Source organism: Bactrocera oleae, chromosome 5, assembly GCF_042242935.1.
Source record: "Bactrocera oleae isolate idBacOlea1 chromosome 5, idBacOlea1, whole genome shotgun sequence".
NCBI lineage: Eukaryota > Metazoa > Arthropoda > Insecta > Diptera > Tephritidae > Bactrocera > Bactrocera oleae.
The window spans coordinates 29599092-29626334 of NC_091539.1; the positions used below are offsets into that span (position 1 = coordinate 29599092).

The 27243-nt window shown below is 34.6% G+C and overlaps 1 protein-coding gene across 6 annotated transcripts in view; it reads right to left on the reverse strand.

The window, feature by feature from the left end:
• LOC106624805 (G-protein coupled receptor moody) overlaps nt 1-27243 on the reverse strand; it is a 69910-nt gene that overhangs the window by 33905 nt on the left and 8762 nt on the right. For 2 of the 6 annotated variants that reach the window (XM_070109437.1, XM_036362422.2), the window contains 4 exons: nt 19680-19869; nt 14057-14295; nt 13454-13991; nt 12330-12403 (listed from right to left, as the gene is read on the reverse strand). In XM_070109437.1, coding sequence (XP_069965538.1) covers nt 12330-12403; nt 13454-13991; nt 14057-14295; nt 19680-19847 — 1019 coding nt within the window. In that variant the 5' untranslated portion in view covers nt 19848-19869. Of the gene's footprint in view, nt 1-12295; nt 12404-13453; nt 13992-14056; nt 14296-19679; nt 19870-21466; nt 21986-27243 lie in introns of those variants that run through there. The other 4 variants (XR_011396332.1, XM_070109438.1, XM_036362425.2 and 1 more) reach the window with 4 other exon arrangements.

Genomic DNA, 27243 nt, shown 5'->3' on the forward strand with positions numbered 1-27243 from the left:
AATATGAGTAACTGTCTGTTCGTCCGTCCGTGCCAGCTATAACTTGAGACCAAATTAAGATATCTTGATGAAACTTAGTATACATCTTCTTTTGCACTGTAAGACGTTTGGTATTGTACATGGACGGAATTTGACCACTGCCACGCCCACAAAACGCCATTAATCGAAAATGTATAAAGTGCCATAACTAAGTCGCGAAGTAAAATACAGAACTTAAATTTGTCACAACGAATCACATTACGGAGGAGTACCTGTGGTTTGAAAATTTTTAAAAAGTAGGTGTGGTTTCGCCCCTTATGTATCTATAATATCCATCATAATATCTTGCTCAGGATAAATGTATCTAACCCTTATTACAATAGTGTGGAAATGGATGAAATGCCTGTTAGACTAACAAATCAAGTTCGGTACATAACATTCTTCTACTATTTCTATGTTACAGTGCGAAAATCGGACTACAACTAAGCCTACTTCTCATATAATAAAACATTAAATTCTATCTGAATATTTCAATTCGATAAAATTATATGCATTTACATACAATACGCATGCATACATAAATACATATGTATATGTATTGATAAAATAGTGTTTCCAAAAATACACTTAAGCCTTATAATTCTGTGCACTTGAAACAACACTAACATATAATAAATCGAATGGGCACACACAAGAACATATTTAGTCATAAATATTATCTATATATAATATTAAGCATACACACATGCACATACATACCATAGAGTTGCACAATTAAAAAAAAACCCCGTGTTGCGTGATAATAATACATATATACATATGTGGCGCCACCCACATTAAACATATCTTTAAACTTATTTAATTCATGCATTCACAGGTTAATATTAAGTTCATTTATATTAGTACAACTAAGGGTTAAGTTATCCTACATTCTACTTTACATTGTTATCTTAACGGCCACACTACTGAAGGTGACATCAAGCTAAAGCACACCACCTAACCATCATCTGGCAGCGTTTTGCATTATCAGTGCAAACATTTCGTAACTATTATTCGTTATTTTCTATATTTATTAACTAAATATTTTCCGAAATGCCTGCCGACCAACAACTCATCGACGAAACCACTCGACTATGCACCTCAGGCACAACCAGAAGCGTGACTGTACAGTCGATCAAATTCCAACATCTGAATCAATCATCTGAGTTTTGGCAATTGCTTGCCGAATATCCTAAGATTACACGTCCCGATGGTAAACCCAAACAAATTTCGCACACAACGCAGCATTACATAAAGACAACTCCTGGCGTTTCAGTCAGCAGTCGTGCTCGGCGATTAGCTCCCGAACGACTAAAAAGCGAGTTTCAAAAGATGATCAACCTGGGTATTGCAAGACCATCAGACATGTCATCACCTCTACATCTCGCGCCCAAAAAGAGTGGCGAATGGTGCCCATGCGGCGATTACCGTCGCTTCAACGAACGTACCATACCAGATCGGTACCCAGTTCGATGCTTAGATGATTTCACCGCAAATTTATACGGTACATCATACTATTCAACCATCGACCTAATTAGTGCTTTCAAACAAGCTCCAGTAGCTGATGAAGACGTCCACAAAACGGCTATAATCACACAGTTTGGTCTCTTCGAGTTCCCATTTATGACATTCGGACTCCGAAACGTAACTCAGACCTTTCAACGCTTCATCGATGAGGTAACTCGAGATCTAACTTTCGTTTTCGCATACATCGAAGATCTACTGGTCGCATCCGCCAGTGAAACAGGGAACAAAGAACATTTGCGTATCATCTTTCAGCGCCTTCAGCACTATGGCTGTCATCAACAAAACAAAAACATGTCTGGTTTAAAAAAAATCGAATTTCTAGGGTATACCATTTCCGCCCATGGAATAAAACCAATTGCGGAACGAGTCAAAGTTATCATCGACTACCCTCGTCCTTCAACAATCACCAAGCTACGCAACTTCATTGGTACAATCAATTTCTACCGCAAATTTATTAAGCACGCAGCAAACTTACTCACGCCATTTAATAAGCTACTCGAAGGCCCTAAAGTCAATGGAAAATCTTCAATAAATTGGACCACCGCTTGAAAACGCATTTTCAAAATGCAAGAAAGCTCTTGCTAACGCAACGCTCTTGACACATCCGGACAACAACGCCAAGTGGGCCATATTTTCAGACGCATTCGAGTTCGGAATTGGAATCAAGAATCAATGCCATTCACACAGCAGTTACGTCCGAAAAATTTGGGTGTGCTCAAACCTACGTTATCACTCACAATCAAACGGACTTATCGAACGCTTTCACCGAAAGATTAAATTATCTCTTCTCTGCCACAATGACATTTGATACGATGCACTTCCTGCAGTTCTCTTGGGACTACGAGCAGCATTTAAAGAAGACGTCCAAGCCACTCCAGCAGAAATAGTTTTTGGTGAGCCAGTCCGACTACCGGGTGAGTTTTTAACACCATCCAATAAAAGTATTGAAGCACCTGAACTTGTTAAAACGCTAAGAAAACCATTTCAAATTCTAACGCCTACGCCGGCTTCTCGACATAACCGAGAGAAAATCTTTATTTCAAAGGACCACGCAAATTCAACACACGTTTTTATTCGAAATGACAAAGTCAAACAATCATTTTCATCACCATACGACGGCCCTATAGAAAACCTGCACACATATCCATCGATCGGCTAAAACCGGCTTATCTATGTAGTGACGACATCAAACATCTACCGTCTGAATACAACTTATGCAACAACAGCAACCAGCGACGCTAATCCTGACCCTTCTACTACAACACATAGAACTCAAAAAACAGTGCGCTTCAAAATTTCTTCATAAAATAAAAAATCATGCTAACATTATACACTCGCAACTTGTTGCTACAGAGTATAATAGTTTTGTTCACCTAACGGTTGTTTGTATCACCTAAACTAATCGAGTTAGATATAGAGTTATCTATACATATGTATGTATAAATGAACAGGATGAAGAGACGAGTTGAAATCCGGGTGACTGTCTGTACGTCCGTCCGTCCGTGCAAGCTGTTACTTGATTAAAGTTGAGATATCTTTATGAAACTTGGTACACATGTTTCTTGGTACCGTAAGACGGTTGGTGTTGCAGATGGGCGTAATCGGACCACTGCCACGCCCACAAAACGCCATTAATCAAAAACAAATAAATTGCCATAACTAAGCTCCGCAATAAGATACAAGACTGTTATTTGGTACACAGGATCACATTAAGGAGGGGCATCTGTAGTTAAACATTTTTTTTAAAGTGGGCGTGGTCCCGCCCCTAATAGGTTTAATGTGCATATCTCCTAAACTGCTAAAGCTATAATAACAAAATTCGCTGGAAGCAAATATTTTTAGCACCTCTACCTACAGTGTGAACATGGGTGAAATCGGGTGACACCCCCTCACTCTCCATATAACGGTACTGTTAAAAAATACTAAAAGCGCGATGAACCAAGCACTAAACAAGTCAGAGACATTAAATTTTATCTCTAGAATGGTATGAGATGACTTTATAGAAACCGCGTTCAAAATTAGTCAGTGGGCGTGGCACCACCCACTTTTAGGTGCAAACCCATATCTTGGGATCCGCTTAACCGATTTCAACCAAATTCGGTACATAACATTCTTTTTATATTTTTATGTTAAAGTGCGAAAATGGGCGAAATCGGATTACAACCACGCCTGTTTCCCATATAACAGCATTTTAAATTCCATTTGATTCTTTCCCTTTCCAGTATGCAAATAAAGCAACAATGATTGTATCGGGGTAAAACTTTGCGTGAATAATGCGTTTAAAGTATGCCACCTTGTGACCAAAAATTCTCTAAACTGTTCAAGCCCCTAGAAACTGAATATGTGGACCCCAGTGCCTATAGTTGACTTTTTACCGAAAATATCGGTCAATGTATAAGATATATAATTGAAATTCATATAATAAAATTCTCGATAATGGTATGTTTTTGTGTCAAAAATGGGTTGAATCGGATCAATACTTCCTATAGCCCTCATATACCTAATATAAAGATTTTTGAACTTCCGGGTGACTTTATACCGTGTATATCAGCCAGTATGTGGGTTATCTCAATGAAAATGAGAGAGCGTGTTTTGCTCATAACAAGGTATCTTTGTGTCTAAAATGGATTTTACCTAGTCCCTATGTAACTAATATCAGGATTTTCGAGCATTCGTCTGACTTTACTCCATATGATTAGTGATGGTATGTGAGATGCCTTAATGAAAAAGTGGGAGCATTTTATTAGTCTGTGACATGTAAGTAGTATGTGGTATTGGCAAAAATTGATAAAATCGGGTTAATACTACCCTCAACTTCCATATACTACTACTGATTTCGTAAAAATTATGTGGTTTGACTCTGAATTAGAATGAAATTAGTATATACCTTGGTCTAAACCTCACAGCTTCATATAATGAATTCCGATTCTCTGGTAGACGTTTGCCGCTTATAATATAATTTTTAGCCACTTTGGTAGAGTTAATATCACATTCATACTTATGTATATCTCACTTCAAGCAATAAAACTGAGACTAAGTTTATGGCCTTTTATATAGGTCAAGAAGATACCAAATTTGATTATAATTAAATCACTATTTTATTAAATAATGCATGTTTAATACTTTATCAACATTTTTTTAATATAAGATTTGAAGGAATTTCCTGGCCTTTGAATCTATATCCAACATAATTTATGTAAAAAATTAAAACTTCCGTTCGGCGAAATCGGTTCACAAATTTTCCAGCTCATATATACTACTTATAGTATAATTTTTTTCATTAATTTGATAATTTAATGAATTTAAATGGACAGTTTTTCTTAAAAATAACGTGGTATATCGCTGCATATGAATGAAATTGGTCTAGACCTTTGTTTAAACCTTATAACCCTAATATACTGATTTCCGCATTACATCCAACACCTTTGGTTCAGTTTATATCACATATATTATGTTTGAGTTAAATAGCTTCTTTTTATTAAAGTTAACATTTCGAAGAAAAAAATAATATTGACACTAAATAAGTCTATGATCAATAACATAAGTTAATAAGATACCAAATAATCGAATAATGAATGTTGAATTCTTTCGCAACATTTTTATACTTTCGCAACATGTTGCAACAGAGTATAGTTTTGTTCACCAAACGATTGTTTGCATCACCTAAAACTAATCGAGATAGATTTCTATTTACATATATTTCTTCTAATATTTGGTGATAATCAGTGGATAGGTATATTTCCTCAGCCATCATGTTGAACTTATTACAAAATATACCAGACAACAATGTAAAAAAGTTTCTTAGAGTGCTGAACTTTGTATAGAGCAAAAATATCTTTCTAGAAAAAATCGCAAGAAATAAATATTAGTAGTGTAGTATCAAAAGGGCTAAAGACCCTTTTTATGTGGTTATAGATAAACTGCGACCCCATCGGTTTAAATGCTCCTGTCTATTATTTCAGTTTTATACCACATTTTAATATGAAGGTCATGAGATGAACTGTAAATTCAAGAAAATTACAGTGTTACCCAGCGCCGTTGGCAGCTTATGAAAGGTTTAGATATTAAGACAGAAAGAAGAAAATCCACATACCTGCTCTACATATGTGTATACCATACTTAATTATATGTAAGTTATTGTTAATTTACCCTTCATGGGTAGACCCTTCAAAATAGGTACTGTTTTAAAAGTGTTAGACAAAAGCAATTTACGGAGGTTTTCCGAGTACTTAATTTCAATACAATGAAGTAAACTACTAATTTCTAAAATATAAATATAACTAAATATTGTGTATTTTATGTTAGTGAATATCTAAGTAATATATAGGTATATATATATAGGTATATCACAAAACTATTATACTCTGTAGCAATATGTTGCAAGAGTACTTGTATAAAAATCAGTACACTGTGTTTGTTCAGTTACACTAGATTTCTTTACCAGCAAAGTGCTTTATTCAAACTAGTTTTAGTGTATTAGTGTTTAAAGTATTATTATATACAGTGGCGAGCAAAACCGTATTAAATACAAAGCGCATACGAGCAAACACATATACATATGTGCACCAGTATACCATATTACCTATACACCGAACAGGAAAGGAGTCATACCAAGGACTTACAAGGAATTACAATGAAAGAGAGCATTACCTAGGATCCAACTTTTTACACCCAGACGGACTGAATTATATAAGTATTATCTATAAGTATTTTATACATTAATTCATTTATTATTAATTAATTATGCCTAGATTAAGTAGAAAATCTGTATTACTAAGTCGTCTTCAGAATAGAAGACGTATGAGAGTTCTTCGTGCAAACTCTTTTTATAGAGATAGTGAGCAGTGACAAAATACTGTAAGTCACGCTAATCGTAGGTGAGATTCTGATGTACGTCTGTCCGAACAAATTATCAACATAGAACCAGGCGGGAAAATCTCGAGGGACGGTCTTTTGAACAAAATATAAATACTGTTCAACATAGGGCAAGACGTCTGAATCCCCAAATCCGCTCTGAAGAGCAAATAAGAAATACTCGAAGTCATAGATCTCGGGGTGAAGACCCCGAGGTTAGATCTTTTGAGCAAGTAGTAAATACTGTTCAATATAGAACAAGGCGGCAAGATCCCCAAATTCGCTCTGAAGAGCAAATAAGAAATACTCGAGGAGAAAATCACGAGGTACGTTATGATGAACAAACTACACTAGGGATCATAGAGAACTTCGCGCAAGAAATCGTGAGTATAGGACTTTAGAGCGCATTCGTGATGAAATGCAAAGGGAAAATGCAAGAAGAAATCCTGAAATAAGGAAAGAGGAGCGTGATAGAGAAACACAACGTCGACAGCTTAGTAGGAGGTGTATGAGGGAAGAAATTTTGAATCAGAGACGTCTTAGACAAGGTCAAGTTTGCCTTCGTAGAGATAACCCACTCAATAGGCAAAACCAAGGCAGTCCCAACGAATCCGATTAAGGAGAGAAAATAATGTTATAGAAACTGATAATAGTGGCCAAAATATAAATAAGGGCCCTACCGAAATATGTATTTGCTGCGGTGGCTTATGGTTTTCACATCAAGTTCGCAAATTAAATATTTCGAAATGCTGCATCCGCCTTCTTTTTAATGCAAAAATTTCCTTCAGAAGATGGAAATTACAATTTTTGTGCTACTTGCAAAAATGCGATTGTTAAAAAGAACGTTCCAAAAATATGTTTAGCTAACGGTCTAAACTTTCCTGAAATACCGGATTGTTTGAAAGGTTTAACCCCAATTGAAGAACGTCTCATAATGCCTAGATTGCCTTTTATGACAATCCGTCCGTTAGGATATCAAGGTCAGAGTTTTCTCAAAGGTGCTGTTGTTAATATACCAATTTCTGTTAACAATATTGTGACATCTCTACCAAGGTCCTTTGATGAGGCTCATGTTATACAAATTCACTTAAGAAGGCGTTTGGAATACAATCATGATTACATGATCGATACCATATGCCCCGCAAAGATTATGGAAGCTTTGCAGTTCTTAGTGAATACCACTCTGTATCGTGAGCACAATATACATATTAATGAAAACTGGATTTCAGAATTTTATGACCAAGAAGAAGTTCCGTTTGTTGCATCTGCAGAGGATTCCCGATTGGTTCAATTTTTTCATGCGGCACAAACTTCTCATGATAATCCCTCAGGTAATAATATTCCCACGGGTCTTTTACCTTCAGAGCTAAAACCAGGCGGTCAAGAAACTCTTTTGGACAATATTCTTGTAGAAAACTTAGACTATAACCGTTTACTTATAGCGCCAAGCGAAGGACAAAGACCAATTGACGTAATTCAAGATAATAATTCAGAAGAGTTGTCATTTGGAACAAAATACTTTGGGCAGAAGCGTACATGCTCTGAAACGTTTAGCAAGATAATACGTTCGAAAATTCGCCGTTTTGACAGAATAGCGTGTACGATTCCAAAGTTGTTCTATGATTACAAAAAATTAGATCTGCTACAAATTAAGAATAGTACATCCATTTGCCTTAGAAAGTTGTCAGGTCGCAAACGAGTTACGGCCCATAATCTATTAAACGAAAACTTTGTTCAAAACTTGATTCAACACGATTTGGGTTACGAGGTGCGCACTAGGAAGCTGAAAAGAAAAAGGCAATCGCTATGATTCGCCAATTTGGGCTTTCAACCTTCTTTATCACTTTATCGGCTGCAGAATCTCAGTGGGTTGAGCTTTTGGTCATCCTCTCTAAAACTGTTGATTCTAAAGATATTTCGGAAGAGGAAGCCAACAGTTTAACAACCCAAGATAGATATCGCTTAATTCGGTCAGACGCGGTTACTTGTGCTAGATATTTTGACTACCGCTATCGACAAATTCTTAAGTTGTTTAAAGATAACGCATGTAAATGGCATGTATTGACTTAATAATGCTCCCAGGATCAACCTTCAAGATCCTCAGATATTCCCTGATGTCATTAGTTTTATTGAATATAATATCCACCAATGCCTTCAACGCAAATACTGTTAAAAAACTAAAAAAACACGCTTTTAAAAATATCGAACTAAAAAGTTGAAAATAAATAAAGTTTAAAAAAACTAAAGACACACGTTTTTAAAGAATATCGAACTAAAAAGTTGAAAATAATTTTAAAAATTAACTTAAAAAATAGTATATAAAAAATACTAGTATAATTGAGGAAAAAGCTTGAGGCGCTTTGTGCCATAATTTTCGTATATCGAGCGCTGCACGCTTTTTCCTTGTTTAATTTAATTGTGTAATCGTGCGGATGCTTTGCACAAACACTGCTCTATTCAGAATCACCACGCTATTTTACATGGGCTCAATCGAAAAGAATGGATTCAATGCAAGCAAGGCACACCAGTTAATGCATACCACGGTTTATTCAAATCAAATATGATAATTTGGTACGTGTATATACAGTCCATTCAAAGCAGACTTAATGCTTTTATCAATTTTTCATTTCAAGATATACGTAAAGTAAGTAGACGAAAGCCAACCTATAAAGAAACATGCCCTGCACTAGACTTGCTGGAAGATGACAATCATTGGGGCAGTATGCTTGCTAAAGCAGCATTAAACTGCACAAGAACTCAAATTTGTCTACTATTTTCTATAGTACTGACAACATTTTCCCCTACCGATCACAAATTTTGTGGGATAATCACAAAGATTCGATGACTGATGATATATTGTATTGAAATAGTACAAGGTGCAACGATTTAACGATATCATTCAGTGACGCAATGTACAATGAAGCATTGATTACTATTGAGGATCATTGAATTGTCATTGAAAATTTACCAATCAGCATTATGCTAACAGCTTCGCAGGGTAAGGGGATTTTGTTTTTTGGACGCACCAGTTGGAACGGAAAATCATTTCTTATTTCGTTAATTCTTGCTGAGATACGATCAAAAAATTGCATCGCATTGACCGTTGCATCATCTGGCATTGCAGCAACTTTATTAGATGGAGGCAGAGCAGCCCATTCAGAAAAAAACAATCGTCCATGGCTACAATGAGACGTTGGATAGGATATTGAAAGATTTAAAAAACAATGATAAACTGTTTGGCGTAATGTTGAAATAGTACAACTGACAGTGAACATGCGCGTTCATATGCTCCAAAATCCATCTGCCGAAACTTTCTTAAAACAAATGTTAGATATTGGCAATAGAAAAGTTGCTTTATATGAAAATACTGGATACATAACATTTCCAACGGATTTCACAATCACCAACTCACAAAATACTCTTATCGAAAATATCCTGATGTACACACAAAAAGACAGAAAGAGTGATTTTGGCAGCAAAAAATATGGACGTCAACGGATTAAATTCAGAGATACAATAGTTGTTGCCAGAGGACTTCGTGTCATACAAATCTATCGGTGCTGTTTGCAATGCCAACGAAGTTGTGAATTATCCAATTAAGTTTTTGAATTCATTGGATATGCCGGGTATGCCTCGCGAAGGCAAACAGTTTGTTTTATTCACTAAAGACGGACGGACCAAAAATGTTGTACACTCGATTGCATTGAGAGATGAATCTTTGTTTATTTTTAATTTCCATAATTAGTAGTAGAAATAACAACTAATTGTATTTCAAAATATATTTGTTACTTTAATAAATAATAATTTATTAACTTATATAAAGTTTGTTTTAACTGTCTACAACTCTCTCTTCTTTATTATTACATCCCCGGCACACTTATACCGTCAGCTATTTTTTAAAATATTTCCCAAAAATTACGTATATGGCAAAACAACGTTTGCCGGGTCAGCTACATATTCATAAAATTGTTTAAAAATATATTCTCAAGTATACCTGTCAACAATGTCAAAGTTAGTATTATCAGCCCGTCCCTTTCTCTGCCCGCAATATACTCGATATAATAATTTCCACCTGACATTAAATCGTTCCATTGGTCAAATGTGTGTGAATGGACAAGCTTTCTTAAAAATTATGTGGTTTAGCGCTTAATTAGAATGTTATTGGTCTATACCTTGGTATTAACCTCATATCCCTAATAAAATGAATTCTCTGACTGATGTTTTCCACATGAAGTCAATATATTGTATTAAATTTAGCCTTTTATGTCGAGTTGATCTCAAATACATACATACATCTTATTTGAAGATGTTTTTAATATAGTTTTAGCTGACGCGAACTAAAATATAGCAATAAAACTAAGTCTCAGTTTATGGCCTTGAAAATAAGTCAAGAAGATACTAAATTTGATTGTAACTTATTCACGATTTTGTCGAATAATGAATGCTGAACTCATTCGCAACATTTTTTAATATTAGGTCAAGTAAAAAGTTCGTTCGGTTTTTCTTTAAGAGATGGCGTTATTGTCCATAATACTAGTGTTACGTGTCGCATCATGTCATACTATACGGCGCTGAAAACGTCTTTATTCGCGCTAATAGTTTGTCCTTGACAGTTTTTCGATTGATTGACTCAGTACGTTGTGAGCGCTCGTCAAAGATGGACACCAGCAAAGAGAAAATTCGCTATATTTTACAATTTTTCTTCGATCAAGGCGAAAAAGCAGCCAAAGCGGCTAAACAAAAATAATTTAGTTTATGAGCCCGATACTGTAAACGAACGTGTAGCACAAAAGTGATTTGCTAGGTTCCGTTCCGGTAATTTCGATGTCAAAGATGCACCACGCGTCGGGAGGCCTGTCGTCGAAAATTGCGATAAAATCATGAAAATAGTGGAAACAGACCGTCACGTGAGCACTTATTTAATTGCTGAGGAACTAAAGATAAGCCAGAAAACCGTTTGGAACCATTTGCATAACCTTGGATTCAAAAAAGAGCTCGATGTTTGGGTGTCACATGAACTAACACAAAAAGCATAATGGACCGAATTTCCATCTGCGAATCGCTGCTGAATCGCAACAAAATCGACCCGTTTCTGAAGCGGATTGTGACTGGCGATGAAAAATGGGTCACTTACGACAACATCGATCGCAAACGTGGTCGTGGTCAAAGCTCGGGGAAGCGGCCCAGACGGTGGTCAAGACCGGATTGACGGCCAGGAAGGTTTTGCTGCGTGTTTGGTGGGATTCGGAAGAAATCATTTACTACGAGCTGCTCCCCAATGGCCAAACGCTCAATTCGGCCCTCTACTGCCAACAACTAGACCGCTTGAAGGCAGCACTTATCCAGAAGAGGCCATCTATGATCAACAGCGGCCGAATTGTGTTCCATCAGAACAATGCCAGGCCACACACGTCTTTGGTAACGCGCCAGAAGCTCCGGGAGCTCGGATGGAAGGTCCTAATGCACCCACCTTATAGTCCGGACCTGGCACCAAGTGATTACCATATTTTCCTGTCCTTGGCGAACGCGCTTAATGGTGAGAAGTTGGCCTCAAGAGAGGCCTGTGAAAATTAGCTCTCCGAGTTTTTTGCCAATAGGGACGCAGTTTTCTACGAGAGGGGTATAATGAGGTTGGCATCTCGTTGGCAACAAGTTTACGAAAAAAACTTCGCCCTTCCTTACTTCTTTGGCATTATAGTTAACTACAAGAGAATCCGTTCACTTCTGTCTGGATGAATATACCTTGATTTAAGGGAGAGCAGTGTTTTTCGTCAAATATTTGTGTAAACTGCCAAACATTCTATATCTTATGCCCGCAATTAGTAGTTTTTTAATTGAATTACTATGAATGTGTATTTATGATAAAATTGCTAATAACCTAACTGTATATACTTACTCTTGACGCTTACTGTACATAATTTATGACTTACGATTGCGTCTTCTTTGCTTCGCATGCAAGATCGTCAATATGCGCCTTTGAAGCTTCATTAAGATTTTCCTTTGCCTAGAAGAATGTAGCCTTATGTTAAATAATCATAGAACATTTCATTAAGACGTACATACGAATAAACATTAAATTTTAATTAAACTCTTAATAGTCAACCCTGAATAATTACACTAATTTACAATCATATGTGACTGTGATGTTATAGGCTGTTTCTTGCTAATTTTGGGTTAGTAAAAAGTTCCTGACACGTAGGATTTGTTAGTGTTGCAATCAAGGGGTTAGGGGTCAATCACTAAAATGACAAAAATAGCTGGATGGAACATTTTTGAACTCAAATTCGTAATCAGGACACCCCAAATACCTCCTCTTAGCACATCGGTCGCAAATATTTCCTTCAGATTTGTTGAGTAGTGTTATTATATACATACATATGTATGGTAGGTAGTGTTTTCGCTTCTCTTGAAAGATATTCAGTTATTGAATATTTTTATCAGTACAAAAGATCTACTTAGAAAATGCGAGTGAATCGGTATATGACATCAACATTGGTCTGTTAAAACTTACTAATTAATTTTTTTTAGAAGAGTTTTCATGTCTGAAATGCATTTCACATTGCTATTTTCTTTAATTTAATTTCTATAATTTAATAATTATGTTCGCTTCTCTCTCTTCTTGGCGAGGAGTTCTGGGAATTTAATTCTAGAAGATATGCTAGATATTCTAATAGTCAGTTGAAGAGGCCAATAATATGAAACCTTGATTTTATTAAGTACTGCGAAGATACAAAAACTAGGAAAAAAAAATTGAAGAATTTGTATTTAAAAAAAAATTGGGTCAAAATCTTTTAATCATAAAAAATGCGTAATTATAGACATTTTTTGTTTACATTACAATGCCTTGAATATTCGGTTGTAAGTGGACCCTTCTACTAAACATTCTTATTAAAATTTGTATTCTCAAAGCATTCTTAAATAAAACAGTGCCGTCCAATTGACATCTCTTTGGATCAAATATTACTGAGTTGGGCATTCAATACCAATTATATTACCAAATTTCAACTAATAGCAAACTGCCTTTTAAAACTTCTTTTTGTTATTGTATACTTACGTTCGTGTTGTTATCACTGTTGTTATCACTGTTGTTATCACTGTTGTTAACTTTGATTATATCATCGAATTCTTGACCGTTGTCATTTGAATCACTTACATCAATGTATTCCAAATCTTCGTAAACATCAAATGGTTTCCCTATAGGTTGATTTTCCGCAGTATTTGGTGATTTTAATGCTAAATCATGGTTGTTGATAACAATCTTTTCAGAATTAGGTCGTCGTGGAGTCGGAGCTTCATTTTGAAATGTTATATTTTTGGCAGGAGTTTCTCTAGATCTGAATGCTGCCTTCCGCACAAGGTAAAGAATTCGGGCATAACAAACCACAATGCAAATACAAGGAACCAAAAAAGCTGCAATGAAAAGAAACTCTTTTGGTGTATGCCCATTTTTATCAAGCAGTATGGAACAAGATCCAATAGAAGTATCTAATCCGAATCTTCCCCAAACACCACGCCAGGTAGGTATCATTATGGAAAAAGCTGTTATCCATGTACCCGCAATCATTAAAGCCAAATAGCGTCGTTGATAAATACTACAAAGGAACGAAGGCATAAATGAAAAATCTGTAATAGGTAAAGGTAATTTTTGATTCCAAACCGGGAATACTGTCGAGGGTGAGCGATTATAATGTATCTGTTAATGGTAATGAGTGATACAGTAAATAGCGAAACGGCCAGTAAGCCGTAACGCATAAGCGGGAAAAGTCTGCAAAGAAGTTCTCCATGTATCCAGGACCTCCTCAAAAATGTCGAAGCTGCCAAAGGCAGGTTGAAACAGTCAAAAAGCAAGTCGGATAATGATAAATTTATTATAAAAATCGCTGTTGAGTTTCGCGTCTATAAATACAGAAAAATTGTAGTTGCATAAAAATGTTGGCTCGCAGTTTTAAAGTAAGTTCTATTAGTGTGTTTATGTGTGACATGTAGTTATGAACTATAAGTATTATATCGACATAAGTACATACTTTACTTATTTGTTGGAAAAAAGAACATTGCAAACATTCGTACTAATGAGTGCAATAATAAAACTTTTTAATTAATGGTTTGGTTATACATGTAAGTATTAAATATACAGAAGCTTACAGAAAACTTTACTTCGAAAATCTTTCCATGTATGGCCGTAATGAGCACCCACCTTACACGGCGGTTTGGAATTATGTGATACTGTCGTCCTCCCATACAACGGCATTGTTTAATACTATTTTAGCATTGGGAGATTCTTAGTTATAGAATAAGTTTACAAATATGTTAATGGGCGTGGTATTACCCACTTTTAGAAGAAAAGTCTCCTCTAACAATATACTCGAACAATTCCAACAACTTTTAGTATATTAAAGTGTTCCAGTGACAAAGTTAAAGTAAATTTTCTATGAAGGGGCACCAGGGGGTATCTCCTAAATCACTAAGGCTGCAATAACCAAATTTGCTAAGGATATTTCCTTTAAAAACACCTACCGACAGTGTGAAAATGGATTAAATTTCCCCATATAACGGTTTTTTTTTTAATTTATTTATTTCAGCCACCAAGGCCTAGAAACAGGACTTAGATACATGATACCTTATATTCTATTCTTATTAACTATTAATTAAAGTTATTGACTATTGTCTATTAATATTAAATACATGGGTAGAACTATTAATTTGAAAAATCTTTAAATTTTTAAGTTTTTAAATTACATTTTGAATCAATAAACAATCTTTAAATAATATACTTTGGAAAGTCTTTAAAACTTTAATTTTAATTTTTAAATTGTGACTGCCTGTTTCTATGATACTTTAGGATTTAGCAATTTCTTTCAACCACGTTACTGCTACTTTCTCACCTTCAACGCTCAGGATTTCCTCTGTTGCTAATACGGATCTTTAAGTTTCTATAAATTCTTGTATCCAGTGATCTATTGAGTCTTTGGCTGTACCACACAACCAACATGCTTTTACTTTGTCGTCAGCCCATTTTTTATTTGCGCCTTCTAACGTTCCACATCTTGCTTATATAGTTGATTATCTTTGGTTGTATCTCAGCGATTTTGTTACACTGTAGCTGCCTTTGTACATCCATTCCTCGCGTTTAAACTTCATCTCCAACTGACCTACTAGCGTCTCTTATTGCATCAACTTCTTCCTTACTGAATCCACATTCATTTAAAAACTTCGTTCTGTAGTTCAAACTCAGCTTACCTCCTCTTCCTCTGCATCTTTCAACCAGGCACTCTTTGACCAGGCTTTCTTTTTCCATAATTTTGCATTACTAATTTACACATTAAGGGCATGTGGCTGATTCAACTCTATCCAACACTCTAAATTCTTTTACTTGTACTAAGTCTTCAACACCTTTTATTAAGTAGTCAATTACAGACTGTCATGATTCGGCAAGAAATGTGAAACTTCCATCTTCATCACCGTTTGTGTTACCATTCAGCACACACCACCCTTCTTCTACTTTAATACTAATTAGTAGCTCACCTTCTGCGTTGCACTTGTTGTCTTTTGATTGTCTTTGTATACCCTCTTCTTCGGGTCCTGCGTATAAGCTACCTTTGTGAACTGTTCTTGCATTGAGATCACCATCTACCATGATTTTCAACTGTTCTGATTCCTCACATATGTTTTTTAACACTTTTTTAATTTTACCTTGATTGTACAATGTCTTTTCTTACTATGCCACCACTAGCTCTCCCTTTTTTTTTCTCTTTCCCTGCTTTATACTTCCACTCGTACTCTTTTGGGAGTCTTTTAGCTAATTTTTCCCATCCCTTACTTTTTACCCATGTTTCAGTTAAACCAATTACAACATATTGTCTAAGATCTAAAACTCCAAAAATCCGTATTTTTTTACCTAAGGAACATTCCAAAACACCACTTTGAACTTATCATCTTTCATTGGCCCTGTCTATTAAAAATCCCCCTTTTCTATATCAATTTTTATTTGTTGCCACGAGAGCCATTTTCCGTCGACGTAAATTTTTCTACATCCTACTTCAACAGTATGATTGTTTTTACTTATTTTTTTCTTGAGCCATTATCCAGTGCACTTCTCTTTCTTCAGATCGTTTTCAATGAAAATCTTCGTATTTACTAGCACTTTTTAATTCTTCATGATTTCCTCTTTGGTTTCCCATTTTTTCAGTTTCACAATCACCACGGTTTTATCTTTACCTAGTAGCCACATGTCCTCGTCATCTACCTTCACTCTAAACTTTTCTTCTATAAACCTTACAGTCGTTTGCTTCGGATTATCATCTGTGTCTATTAGACCTTTAATGACGATGTTGTTTTTCTTCTCAATTTTTAGCTGCTTTTGCTTTAACTGCTACATTTTCTCAATTTCGGCGATAATTCTTGCCTTCTGCTGTTGAATTTTCTTTTTCCTCTTTCAATTGATTGTTTTGGTCTTCCGATAGAGTTTGTGGTTGAATTTTATTTTAGCTCAAAGTTTTTCTTCAGCTCATCAATTTCTTTTTTAAACTCCGTTTTAATTTCTTTATTTTTCGCCATGTTGTCATTTATTTTCTGTAGTTCTCCCATGATTACACTGAGCGATTTTTCAATACTTGTGGCATCATTTTTGTTAGTTCCAGCCTGAGTCGTACTTCTAGAGTTTATTGTGTACATGTCGATTTTCGTTGTTTGTACAATGCCTGTAGCGTTTAGTTTTCCCGCCGTGCGGCTGGGGGTTTTTGTGACTTCTGGATTACCCATAGCTGTTATGGATCTGTTTTACCTCAGCCTCAGCTGTGGTTTGCCGCTTAAAAAACCTAACCTTTTGTGTTTAAGTTTCGCAATTGGACTATAACCACGCCTAGTTCTCTCTTAGCACATTTTAAATTCCATATGATTCTTTCAATTACATATACTTATATTTTTAAAATTGCTTGACAATAAGTTCTCAAGTATACCTGAGCATTGTCAAAAATTAAAGCAATCAGCCCTTCCATTTCTCTGCCCCTAAAATAAGTATCCTATATAATGATTTCCGACTTTACACCTGACCAACCACTTTACAGGTTAATCAAAATCTGTGTTATTTTAAGGAAATTAAATGGACAAGTTTCCTTGAAAAGGATGTGGTTTACTACTGAATATGAATGGAAGTGGTCTAGACCTTGGTATAAACCTCATATCCCTAATATAAAGAATATTTACCCTCTGGTTGACGTTTTTCACATCAACATAAAATATTTAATTTAGTCTCTTCGGCAATGCTAGGTGTTTGGTGGGATCAGAAGGGTGTGGTATATCATGAGCTTCTAAAACCTGGTGAAACTGTTAATACTAATCGCTACAGACAACAAATGATCATGCATTGATCGAAAAACGACCAGAATGGGCCAGAAGACACGACAAAGTAATTTTGTTACACGTCAATGCACCTGCACACAAAGCAAAATCGGTTCAGGATAAAATCAAAGTACATTTAATATAAATTTTTCCTAACACCTGAAGGTGTTTAGACGGCTTTGATTCTTGCAAGAGTATAAAAAGTTCGGTTCCGTCCGAACTTAGCCCTTCCTTACTTGTTTTTTATACTAAAGTTGTTTAAATCAATCCAAACCTTGCCTTAGCCACTGTATAATCGTACTTATTGTTAGCGATCCTATCACTCTGGTTCACTTTATACTTTATGTTTATATTTAAGTTAGAATTTAAGTTAGAATTTAAGTTAGAATAATAGTTTTATTCAACTAACGGATATTTGGAACACCGAATCTGTCTGTACCACCAGCCCGTGAAAATTATAACTTTAGGAAAAATTAAAATATCGCGATGGTTCCCTTGGACGGTTTGTGTTGCAAATGGGCGGAATCGGACCATTCCTATAACTATGTTAAACCACAATTTGATATACAAAAGTGTAATATGGTACAGATCAAGTTGGAAGGGGCTTCAGCTGTATAAACAATTTTTGTGCATATAGCTATGGGTGAAATCACATGATAAATGTTATATTAAAAAATAATAAAACTGCGATAACTTATTAAATAAATGCGTCAAGAGCATTAAATTTATCAGGCAAGATAGCGATTTATGCCTTCCTAGGAATCAGTGCAAAAATCGGACAACAGGCTGACAGCGCTCTCTTTAATGTGAAATCATGTATCTCAGATACAACTACACTAAGATCTGCCAAATTTGATATATGACCTTGTTGTAACATGTTTATGTTACATTGTGATAGGGTCACATCGAACAACAACTACGTCTACTGCTCATATAGCAAATTTTTAAATTCTATCTGATTCTTTAACTTAATATTATATATATCAAACACCAATGAAGATACTGGAATAAAATCTCGCAAAAATAGTATATCCGAGGTGTATCGGTAATAACGAAACTAAGAGATCATCTTTTCTACTGTATATAACGATTTTCGTTATTCCAGCAAACTCTGCACTGAATATTTCGGTCAGAGTAAGTTATCTTCATAAAATTGTATAGAAACATGCTATCGAGTATACTTGTGTAATGTCAAAGTTAAAGTAGCCTATTAAGACCTTCCCCATGCCCCAATATGTCATATATAATAATTTTCGGATTCCATTGTAGTATTACAATGAAATTATAATAACTGGACAAGATTTCTTAAAAATAATATGGCTTAGCTCTAAGTGAATGAATTTGGTCTAGACCTTGGTCTAAACCTCAAATTCCTAATATTCTGATTTCCAATCCTCTGATTGCTATTTTCCTCATGTTTCCTATAATTTAAATTTAACCCAAAAATTTAGTAATGAAACCAAGAAGTCTCCTACCTACTTTCGTAGAATAGAAACAGTGTATATTAAGTTTACCACAAAGTTTGTAAAACCCAGAAGGAAATGTCACATACCCTATAAAGTATACATACATCTAAATGTATAGTGACGTGCTGAGTCAATCTAGCCATGTCCATTTGTATATACACAAGCTAGATCCTCAATTTTTGAGATGTCGATCTAAAATTTTGCTCACGTTTTATTCTTCCCTCATACTACTCACTTAGCGGAACCGTCGATATCGGACCACTATAGCGTATCGCTGTTATATAAACTAATCGATCAAACTCAAGTCCTTGTATAGGAAACTTTTCTATTTGTGAAGGGTATTATAGTTTCGGTGCAACCGAAGTCAACGATTTTTCTTGTTTAATATAAAATCTTCCTTACTTCCATACTTGTTTGAATGAAAAATGTTATGCAATATTTTCCGTGTTTTGCTCTTTAGATTTACAATCTACTTACCTGTTTTCCTCTTGCCAACGCTATTATATTTATCATATTTCCTGGTATTCCCACGATCATAAATATAATACAAGCAATCGAAGCGAACATTAGAAGCTTGTCTGAATATCCTTCAAACAATTCTACACCAGATCCCTCGTTTCTAATAGACGAAATATTGAAAGCCATTGCAGTATAAGCCAAGAAGAATCTGAAAATAAGAAATGGTAATCGTAGATATCAAAATTAATGAACAAAAGGAAAGTGTTTAATTGCAAGCGTTACAACTTTGAGATCGGCGAGTAAGTGACTTGAGCTTTTGTACTAAAGCAACAGCGCAAGTATATTTTCAGATAAACAATTTTTGTACAATACTTTTTATTACTGCTGGGTAGGTAAGACTTTCTTTATTAATGATTTTTTTGGCTTTGCCAAAAGTCCTTCTATATGAAAGAATAAGTACCATTTTTATACAGGTATTACTTTCTTTGTTTGGCAGGGAAAGAACGGCACCAGTTTTATTGAAATTTATAGAACCATTCATGGCTGTTTCTTTTATAAAATCCAAACTCGGAAAAACCACCACATTTTCGTCGGCAGTAATACGGGACAATTATTACGTGAAATTATCAAAACGAAAAACCTTAAATAAGTAGGTTATTTTTAACCAATGGAGCACTATTTATTGTTGGAACCCTAAAATTTTATTAAACTCTTTTCTGATCTATGACCTGGTAGTAAGTTATTAAGGGTGCTTATATTTTGTATTTGAACATGTAGGTTCACACGACCAAATATTTCCCACCGATCGTAGTTAAGATGTTTAGTTGCGATGTCAACTATTGTTACAAACCGTTCAACTAACAGCTGTTTAGCTAAGTAGAATATTTGTTTAATCTATTCTCAAATCGATAATATTCTGTAAGTTTAAGTATGCGAGTCATTCCTATTCAAGTTTGAAAAATATGTCAAGCAATTTAGGTCTTGTATATTTGATACAGTTTGGGGAGTTTTAGAGCAGTTCCAAAATGCAAGTGCTATTATTTCGCTACGTAAAAATAGTAATATCTCGCATGAGCGCTAAGTAGTGATGGAGTTCAGTCCTCATCCAAATTCTATGAAAGGTATTCAGTGAAAGTAAAAGTTGAAAATTGAGGTTGTAGGTATCCAGGGCATTTTGCTTCTAAGCAATGGTTGTCTATTGAGCAATAGTAATTACATTACGATTCAACACAATAATACAGGAAAGACGCGTGGTTTGAGTTTATATATCTACATATGTAACTGCTTTTATTTTCGTTGTACTTTTGATAAGAATTTTAAGATTTAATTGTTGAAAACGATCAAAAATCAAATATTCAAAACACATATACTGAAAAAAGTATATATATGTACACTTTTTTATTTATATAAATACTACATATTCCAAGATTTTTTTGTAGTAATTCTTGTATACACATCCTAAGTGATCTACATATGTACTCGTATGTTTGTATGTAGAATATAATGTATCAGTTGAAATATTTAAATGTTTATATAAATATATATGTATACATGTATAGGAGAGTTCATAGTTTATGTGCATCTCTATACATATATAAATATATATTTATATATGTATATGTATATTATATAAATATATATTTATATATGTATAGAGATGCACATAAACTATGAACTCTCCTTCCTTATTCAACTTACGTACATGTAGGTACATACATACAAAGATACCATATATATACACTTGCACAAGTTCATAAAGCACTTGGAAACAATTAATTTTGATTAACAAAGTAGCCTTTACTCACAACTTAAGACGAAATTATTTTTAAATGTTTATGTATGCAATGTGTTTAACAGTTTATAAGTAAATGTACGAATTTTCCAACGATATTTCAGGAACTGCATTTATTATAGATTAGGACTAATAAAATTTTGGTAGTGCATTTTGCACGCCTGCTTTACACCACAATACTTGACATTTTTAATCAACTTAAAACACTTCACAATTCGGAAATTACACAAATTTGTATTTGAAACCGACGATTTTACTCGGACAACTAACTATTACTAAAATAACGCATAGGAACTTTGGGAAACCCAGGTCTTAATTTGAAATTTTGGAGATGATTGTTTACATTTATAATTTTTTTTATTTTTAAAATTTCAAGCAAGAAAACAATAGGAAATCGTGTTGTTTGGAGATTGTTCTATTTTGCAGTTTGTTTTTATCTTCAGCATTTCACTTTTGGGCACACTCATTTGAATACATCTGTACATACATACAATGCACTTGCTTGCATATGTATGTATGGTATTTGCATACGTAAATAATTGTTTATAATTGTATATCCACTCATATGTCTGCTAATGTATGTAGAATGTAACAAGAGTGTTCATTGACGCCCAAAGAAATCGAAATTGGACCAAACAGAATTTTTGGATAAATCCAAAATATGCAATAAGTATCTAGCAAGAGAAAAGTAAGAGAAATCAAAAGGAAGATTTTGAGTCGTTTATAATATTATATATTCTAAATTCGCCGAAAGCCTTACAAACCTTTTACCGGTATGATAAATGAGAATATATTGTACTAACTAAAAGAGAAATTTCTTACAATAAAGCCAGTGCGGAAAATCTAAAACAAAAGGCATGATCTTTAAGTATTGAAACATTTAAACAAATTGTTATTAATTATTTTCATACTCTCGTAACATGTTTCCATAGAGTGTATTACTTTTATCCCCTTACCGTTGTTTGTATCACCTAAAACTAATCGAGATAGATATTGACTTATATATAATCCGGTTGACTCTCTGTCAGTCCATCCGTCTGTGCAGGCGATAACTGAAGTAAAAATTGAGATATATGAATGAAATTCGGTAATCATATTTCTTGGCACCATGAAAAGTTTGGTATTGCAGATGGGAATCGGACCATCGCCAGGCCTACAAAACGCCATTAATCAAAAACTTTTAAAGAGTCATAACTAGACGACACACAAGAAACGAAAGCTATAACCAAATTTGCTCAGGACAAATCTTTTTGACAGTCGGAGGCTGTGTGAAGTAGGTTTATAACCCCAACAATTCCCATATAACGTTTATGTTGGCTTCATAGGAACCGAAATTAGAATTTGACAATGGGCACAATTTTAGATGGAATCCTATATCTAAGAAACTAATGGACCAATGTGTACTAAAGTTGATTATCTCGTTATTTTGTCGTTCGTATATTACGTTTTAAAAATGGACGGAATCCAACAACAATCACGCTTACTTTCCACATACCAGAGTTTTAAAACCATTTAATTCTTTCTATCTTACACGTAGAAATAATCTGATGAATGTTACATCTAGTGTATTATCCTTAAGGTCAAATTTAATGCTTCTGACAATTTTCGTTATCTATTTTTAGTAGCATTAACACATTAAAAAGTCAACTATATGCACTGGGGTCCACATATTCAGTACCTAGGCGCTTGATGATATTTTGATTAATGGCGTTTTGTGGGCGTGGCAGTGGTCCGGTTACGTCCATCTGCAATACCAATCGTCCTACGGTACCAAGAAACATGTGTACCAAGTTTCATAAAAATATCTCAATTTTTATTCAAGTTACAGCTTGCACAGACGGGCGGACAGACAGTCACCCTGATTTCAACTCGTCTCTTCATCCTGATCATTTATATATATAACCCTTTATCGATTAGTTTTAGGTGATGCAAACAACCGTTAGGTGAACAAAACTATTATACTCCGTAGCAACATTATGCGAGAGTATATAAAGGAAAGATTACAATCATATTTGGTATCTTATTACCTTATGTCAAAGGTCATAAACTCACTTGGTTTCATTACTACATTTTGCTTCCTGTCCCAGATATTTATATTTAAATCAAATATGTGACATACATAAGCTCAACCAAAGGGGCTAAATTTAATATATTAGGTATATGAGGAAAACTATTTATTTGGTCTATAAGACTAAATGTTTGGTTTGTAAGACCAAACGATGACGAGCTATACAATATGGTCTGCAGGGACTAAAATTGATAGACACGTCATTGATTGAGAAGTATTTCCTTCCAATTTTTTAAAATCTATCTTATCTATTGTACCTAAATACACTTATGCATGTGTATATTGTTTTGTCATGCATGTGCATGTGTATTTCATTGTATTGCGTAGATAATATGTTTGTTTATCTGCAAGTTCTTGATATAGGTAAATATGTTTAGTATTGTTAAGTGTTGAATGCATGGGTATTGCATGCATATTTATACTCTCGCAACCTGTTGCTACAGAGTATAATAGTTTTATTCACCTAAATGTTGTTTGTATCACCTAAAACTAATCGAGTTAGATATAGGGTTATATATATTTAAATGATCAGGATGAAGAGACGAGTTGAAATCCGGGTGACTGTCTGTCCGTCCGTCCGTCTGTCCGTCCGCCCGTGCAAGCTGTAACTTGAGTGAAAATTGACACGCCCACAAAACGCCATTAATCAAAAACAAATAAATTGCCATAACTAAGCTCCGCAATAAGATACAAGACTGTTATTTGCTACACAGGATCACATTAAGGAGGGGCATCAGCAGTTAAAATTTTTTTTTAAGTGGGCGTGGTCCCGCCTCTAATAGGTTTAATGTGCATATCTCTATAATGTTTTTAGCACTTCTATTGACGGTGTGAAAATAGTTGAATCCGGTTAGCAACTCCGCCCACTCCCCATATAACGGTACTGTTAAAAACTACTAAAAGCGCGATAAATCAAGCACTAAACACGCCAGAGATATACCATTTTATCTCTGGGATGGTATGAGATGAGGCGAGGCACATCCCACTTTTAGGTGAAAACCCATATCTTGAGATCTGCTTAACCAATTTCATCAAAATTCGGTACATAACGTTATTTTCATATTTCTATGTTAAAGTGCGAAAATGGGCGAAGTCGGACTACAACCACGCCTATTTCCCATATAACATCATTTTCAATTCCATCTGATTCTTTCACTTTCCACTATGCATATCAAGCAACAATGATTATATCGGGGTATAACTTTGCGTGAATAATACGTTTAAAGTATGCCACCTTGTGACCAAAAATTGTCTAAATCGAACCAACTGCCCCTAAGTACTAAATATGTGGACCCCAGTGCCTATAGTTGACCTTCTACCGAAAATATCAGCCAATCCACAAAGAAATCCCAAACGAGTATACCATTTGACTTTGCGAGAGTATAAAATGTTCGGTTACATCCGAACTTAGCCCTTCCTTAGCTGTTTTATTTTGTGTTTGTTTATGTTTATATCTTTTGTATTATCTCGGCATTGTGGAGATAAACATGTTCAATGATATTTGAACAAAAACATCAATCCAAGGATCAAAAAACAGTATGGGAAATCAATGATATTAGGTTTAAACTAAGGTCTAGACCAATTTTATTCATATTCAGCGCTAAGCCACATAATTTTTAAGAAAACTTGTCCACGTGAATTCAGTAGGAAAATGTCTGGACTGATTGTATAAACGTTTGGTACTACGCAAGATAATTTACACACTAACCGCCATATTTGACATAAAGTATGTTAAAATAACGAAAATCACTATACAAGTATGTAGTATTATATTTTTATGGGAGCTGGGGTAATTCGTGAATTATACGTTCTTTTAATTTTGCTAAAAAATCTTACGTATTGACCGATATATGCGGTATAAAGTCAACCGGAAGATCGAAAATCTTTATACATATAGGTTTATAGATTTTGCTACAGAGTATGACACAATAGTTTTGTTCACCTAACGTTTGCTTGTATTATCAAAAACTAATCGTGTTAGATATAGAGAGTTATATAATATATATATAAATGATCAGGATGAGGAGACGAGGTGACTACCAGGTGACTATCTGTCTGTACGTCCGTCTGGCTGTGCAAACGATAACTGGAGTAAATATGGAGATATCGGGATTAAACTTGGTACACGTGTTTCTTGGCGCGATGAGAACTTTACTATTGCGTATGAACGATTATGTGGAAAATTACTAAAAGGGTGTTTCTTCACGAAAGGGCCACGTTAGAACTCTTACAGATGGTATCGGAGAGCTTTTATGAATCGTTTTAGAAATTGAACAATGGGCGTGGCATCGCCCTATTCTAAGTGAAATCCCCATAATCAGGAGCGACTGGCCCATTTTCCATCCAATTTCGAAGCATATTATTATTTTGATACCTTTATTCTAAAATGTAGAAAAATGCAAAATCGACGCATACTGGTTCTGATTTTTTCACTTTATAGTATACACAACGAAGTTGTCGTAACAAAACTTTGCAAAAATAGTATCTTCAAGGTATGCTACCTTACTTCTTAAATCGTAAATGAATTCCAATCAAATTTGGTATCTTATTAACCTATATAATAGGTCATAGACTCACTTAGTTTCATTGATTTCAACGAAACCATTATATGGGGAGTGGGCGGGGTTATCATCCGATTTCACCCATTTTCACGCTGTCGCAAGAATTGTCGAAATGATTTATCCTGTGCAAATTTGGGTATTGAATTTAATTTTTATAATTTTGATTCATAACAAATTTATTTTTAGAAATATTTTCCACTAATTTATAGCTAGGCCACTGGGCAAGGCTATTAATCTTACCGGTTAACATTAATCTTGACTTAAATGTTCAGTATAAGTATATTTGTACAAATAATAAAATACACATACAAATTCATAAGTACATATGTACACACCATTGAATATACCTACATACATATGCACGTACATTAATATGTAAGAAGGTAAAAATAGAAGATAAGGAAAATATAGTATTATCAGAGAACATACATCGTAAATACGTACATATATTTATGTATGAGCATGCAAGTTAACGGCAGCAGAGAACGTTTATCATAGAGAAGGTTCACGACGCAGAGAGCGTAAAAATAATATCGTGCTACTAGTGCTACTCGTGCACGATGAACGTGTTTCATCAAAGTTTAACCAGAGAACGTAAATCTACGAAAAGGTGCAAATTGAATTTTGAATGATGCTCGGTTGGACGGCTAACAGAGTTGAAAAAATCTGAGTAGGGAATTCACCATTTTCTGTGGTATAAGAAAACATGAAAAATGCAACAATTATGAGCTTATAGTCTTTCTTTGTTACTAATTTTTTTTTAAACGAACAAATTTCAAAATTTTTGCATAAATTGTAGGTTTACCACCAACGCGAAAAACTTGGTTTGGGTAAAACACGTTTATGCCAGACCGCGGCGGACAAAAAAATAAAATTTGTTTTTTGACCTCACAATATAGAAATCTTACCATATAAACTTAATTAATTTTGCTAAGGTATCTTATATACGAGTATTGACTTATATATACGGTATAAAGCCAACTGGAAGTTTGAAAATTTTATATTAGGTATATGGACCGATTTTATCTATTTTTGGGATTACCATTTATTATTATTAGCAGAAAAGATGCTCTTTTATTTTCATTAAGGTACCTCACGTACCATCCCCAATATATATGGAGTAAAGTCAACCGGATGTTTGAAAATCCTGATATTAGTTAT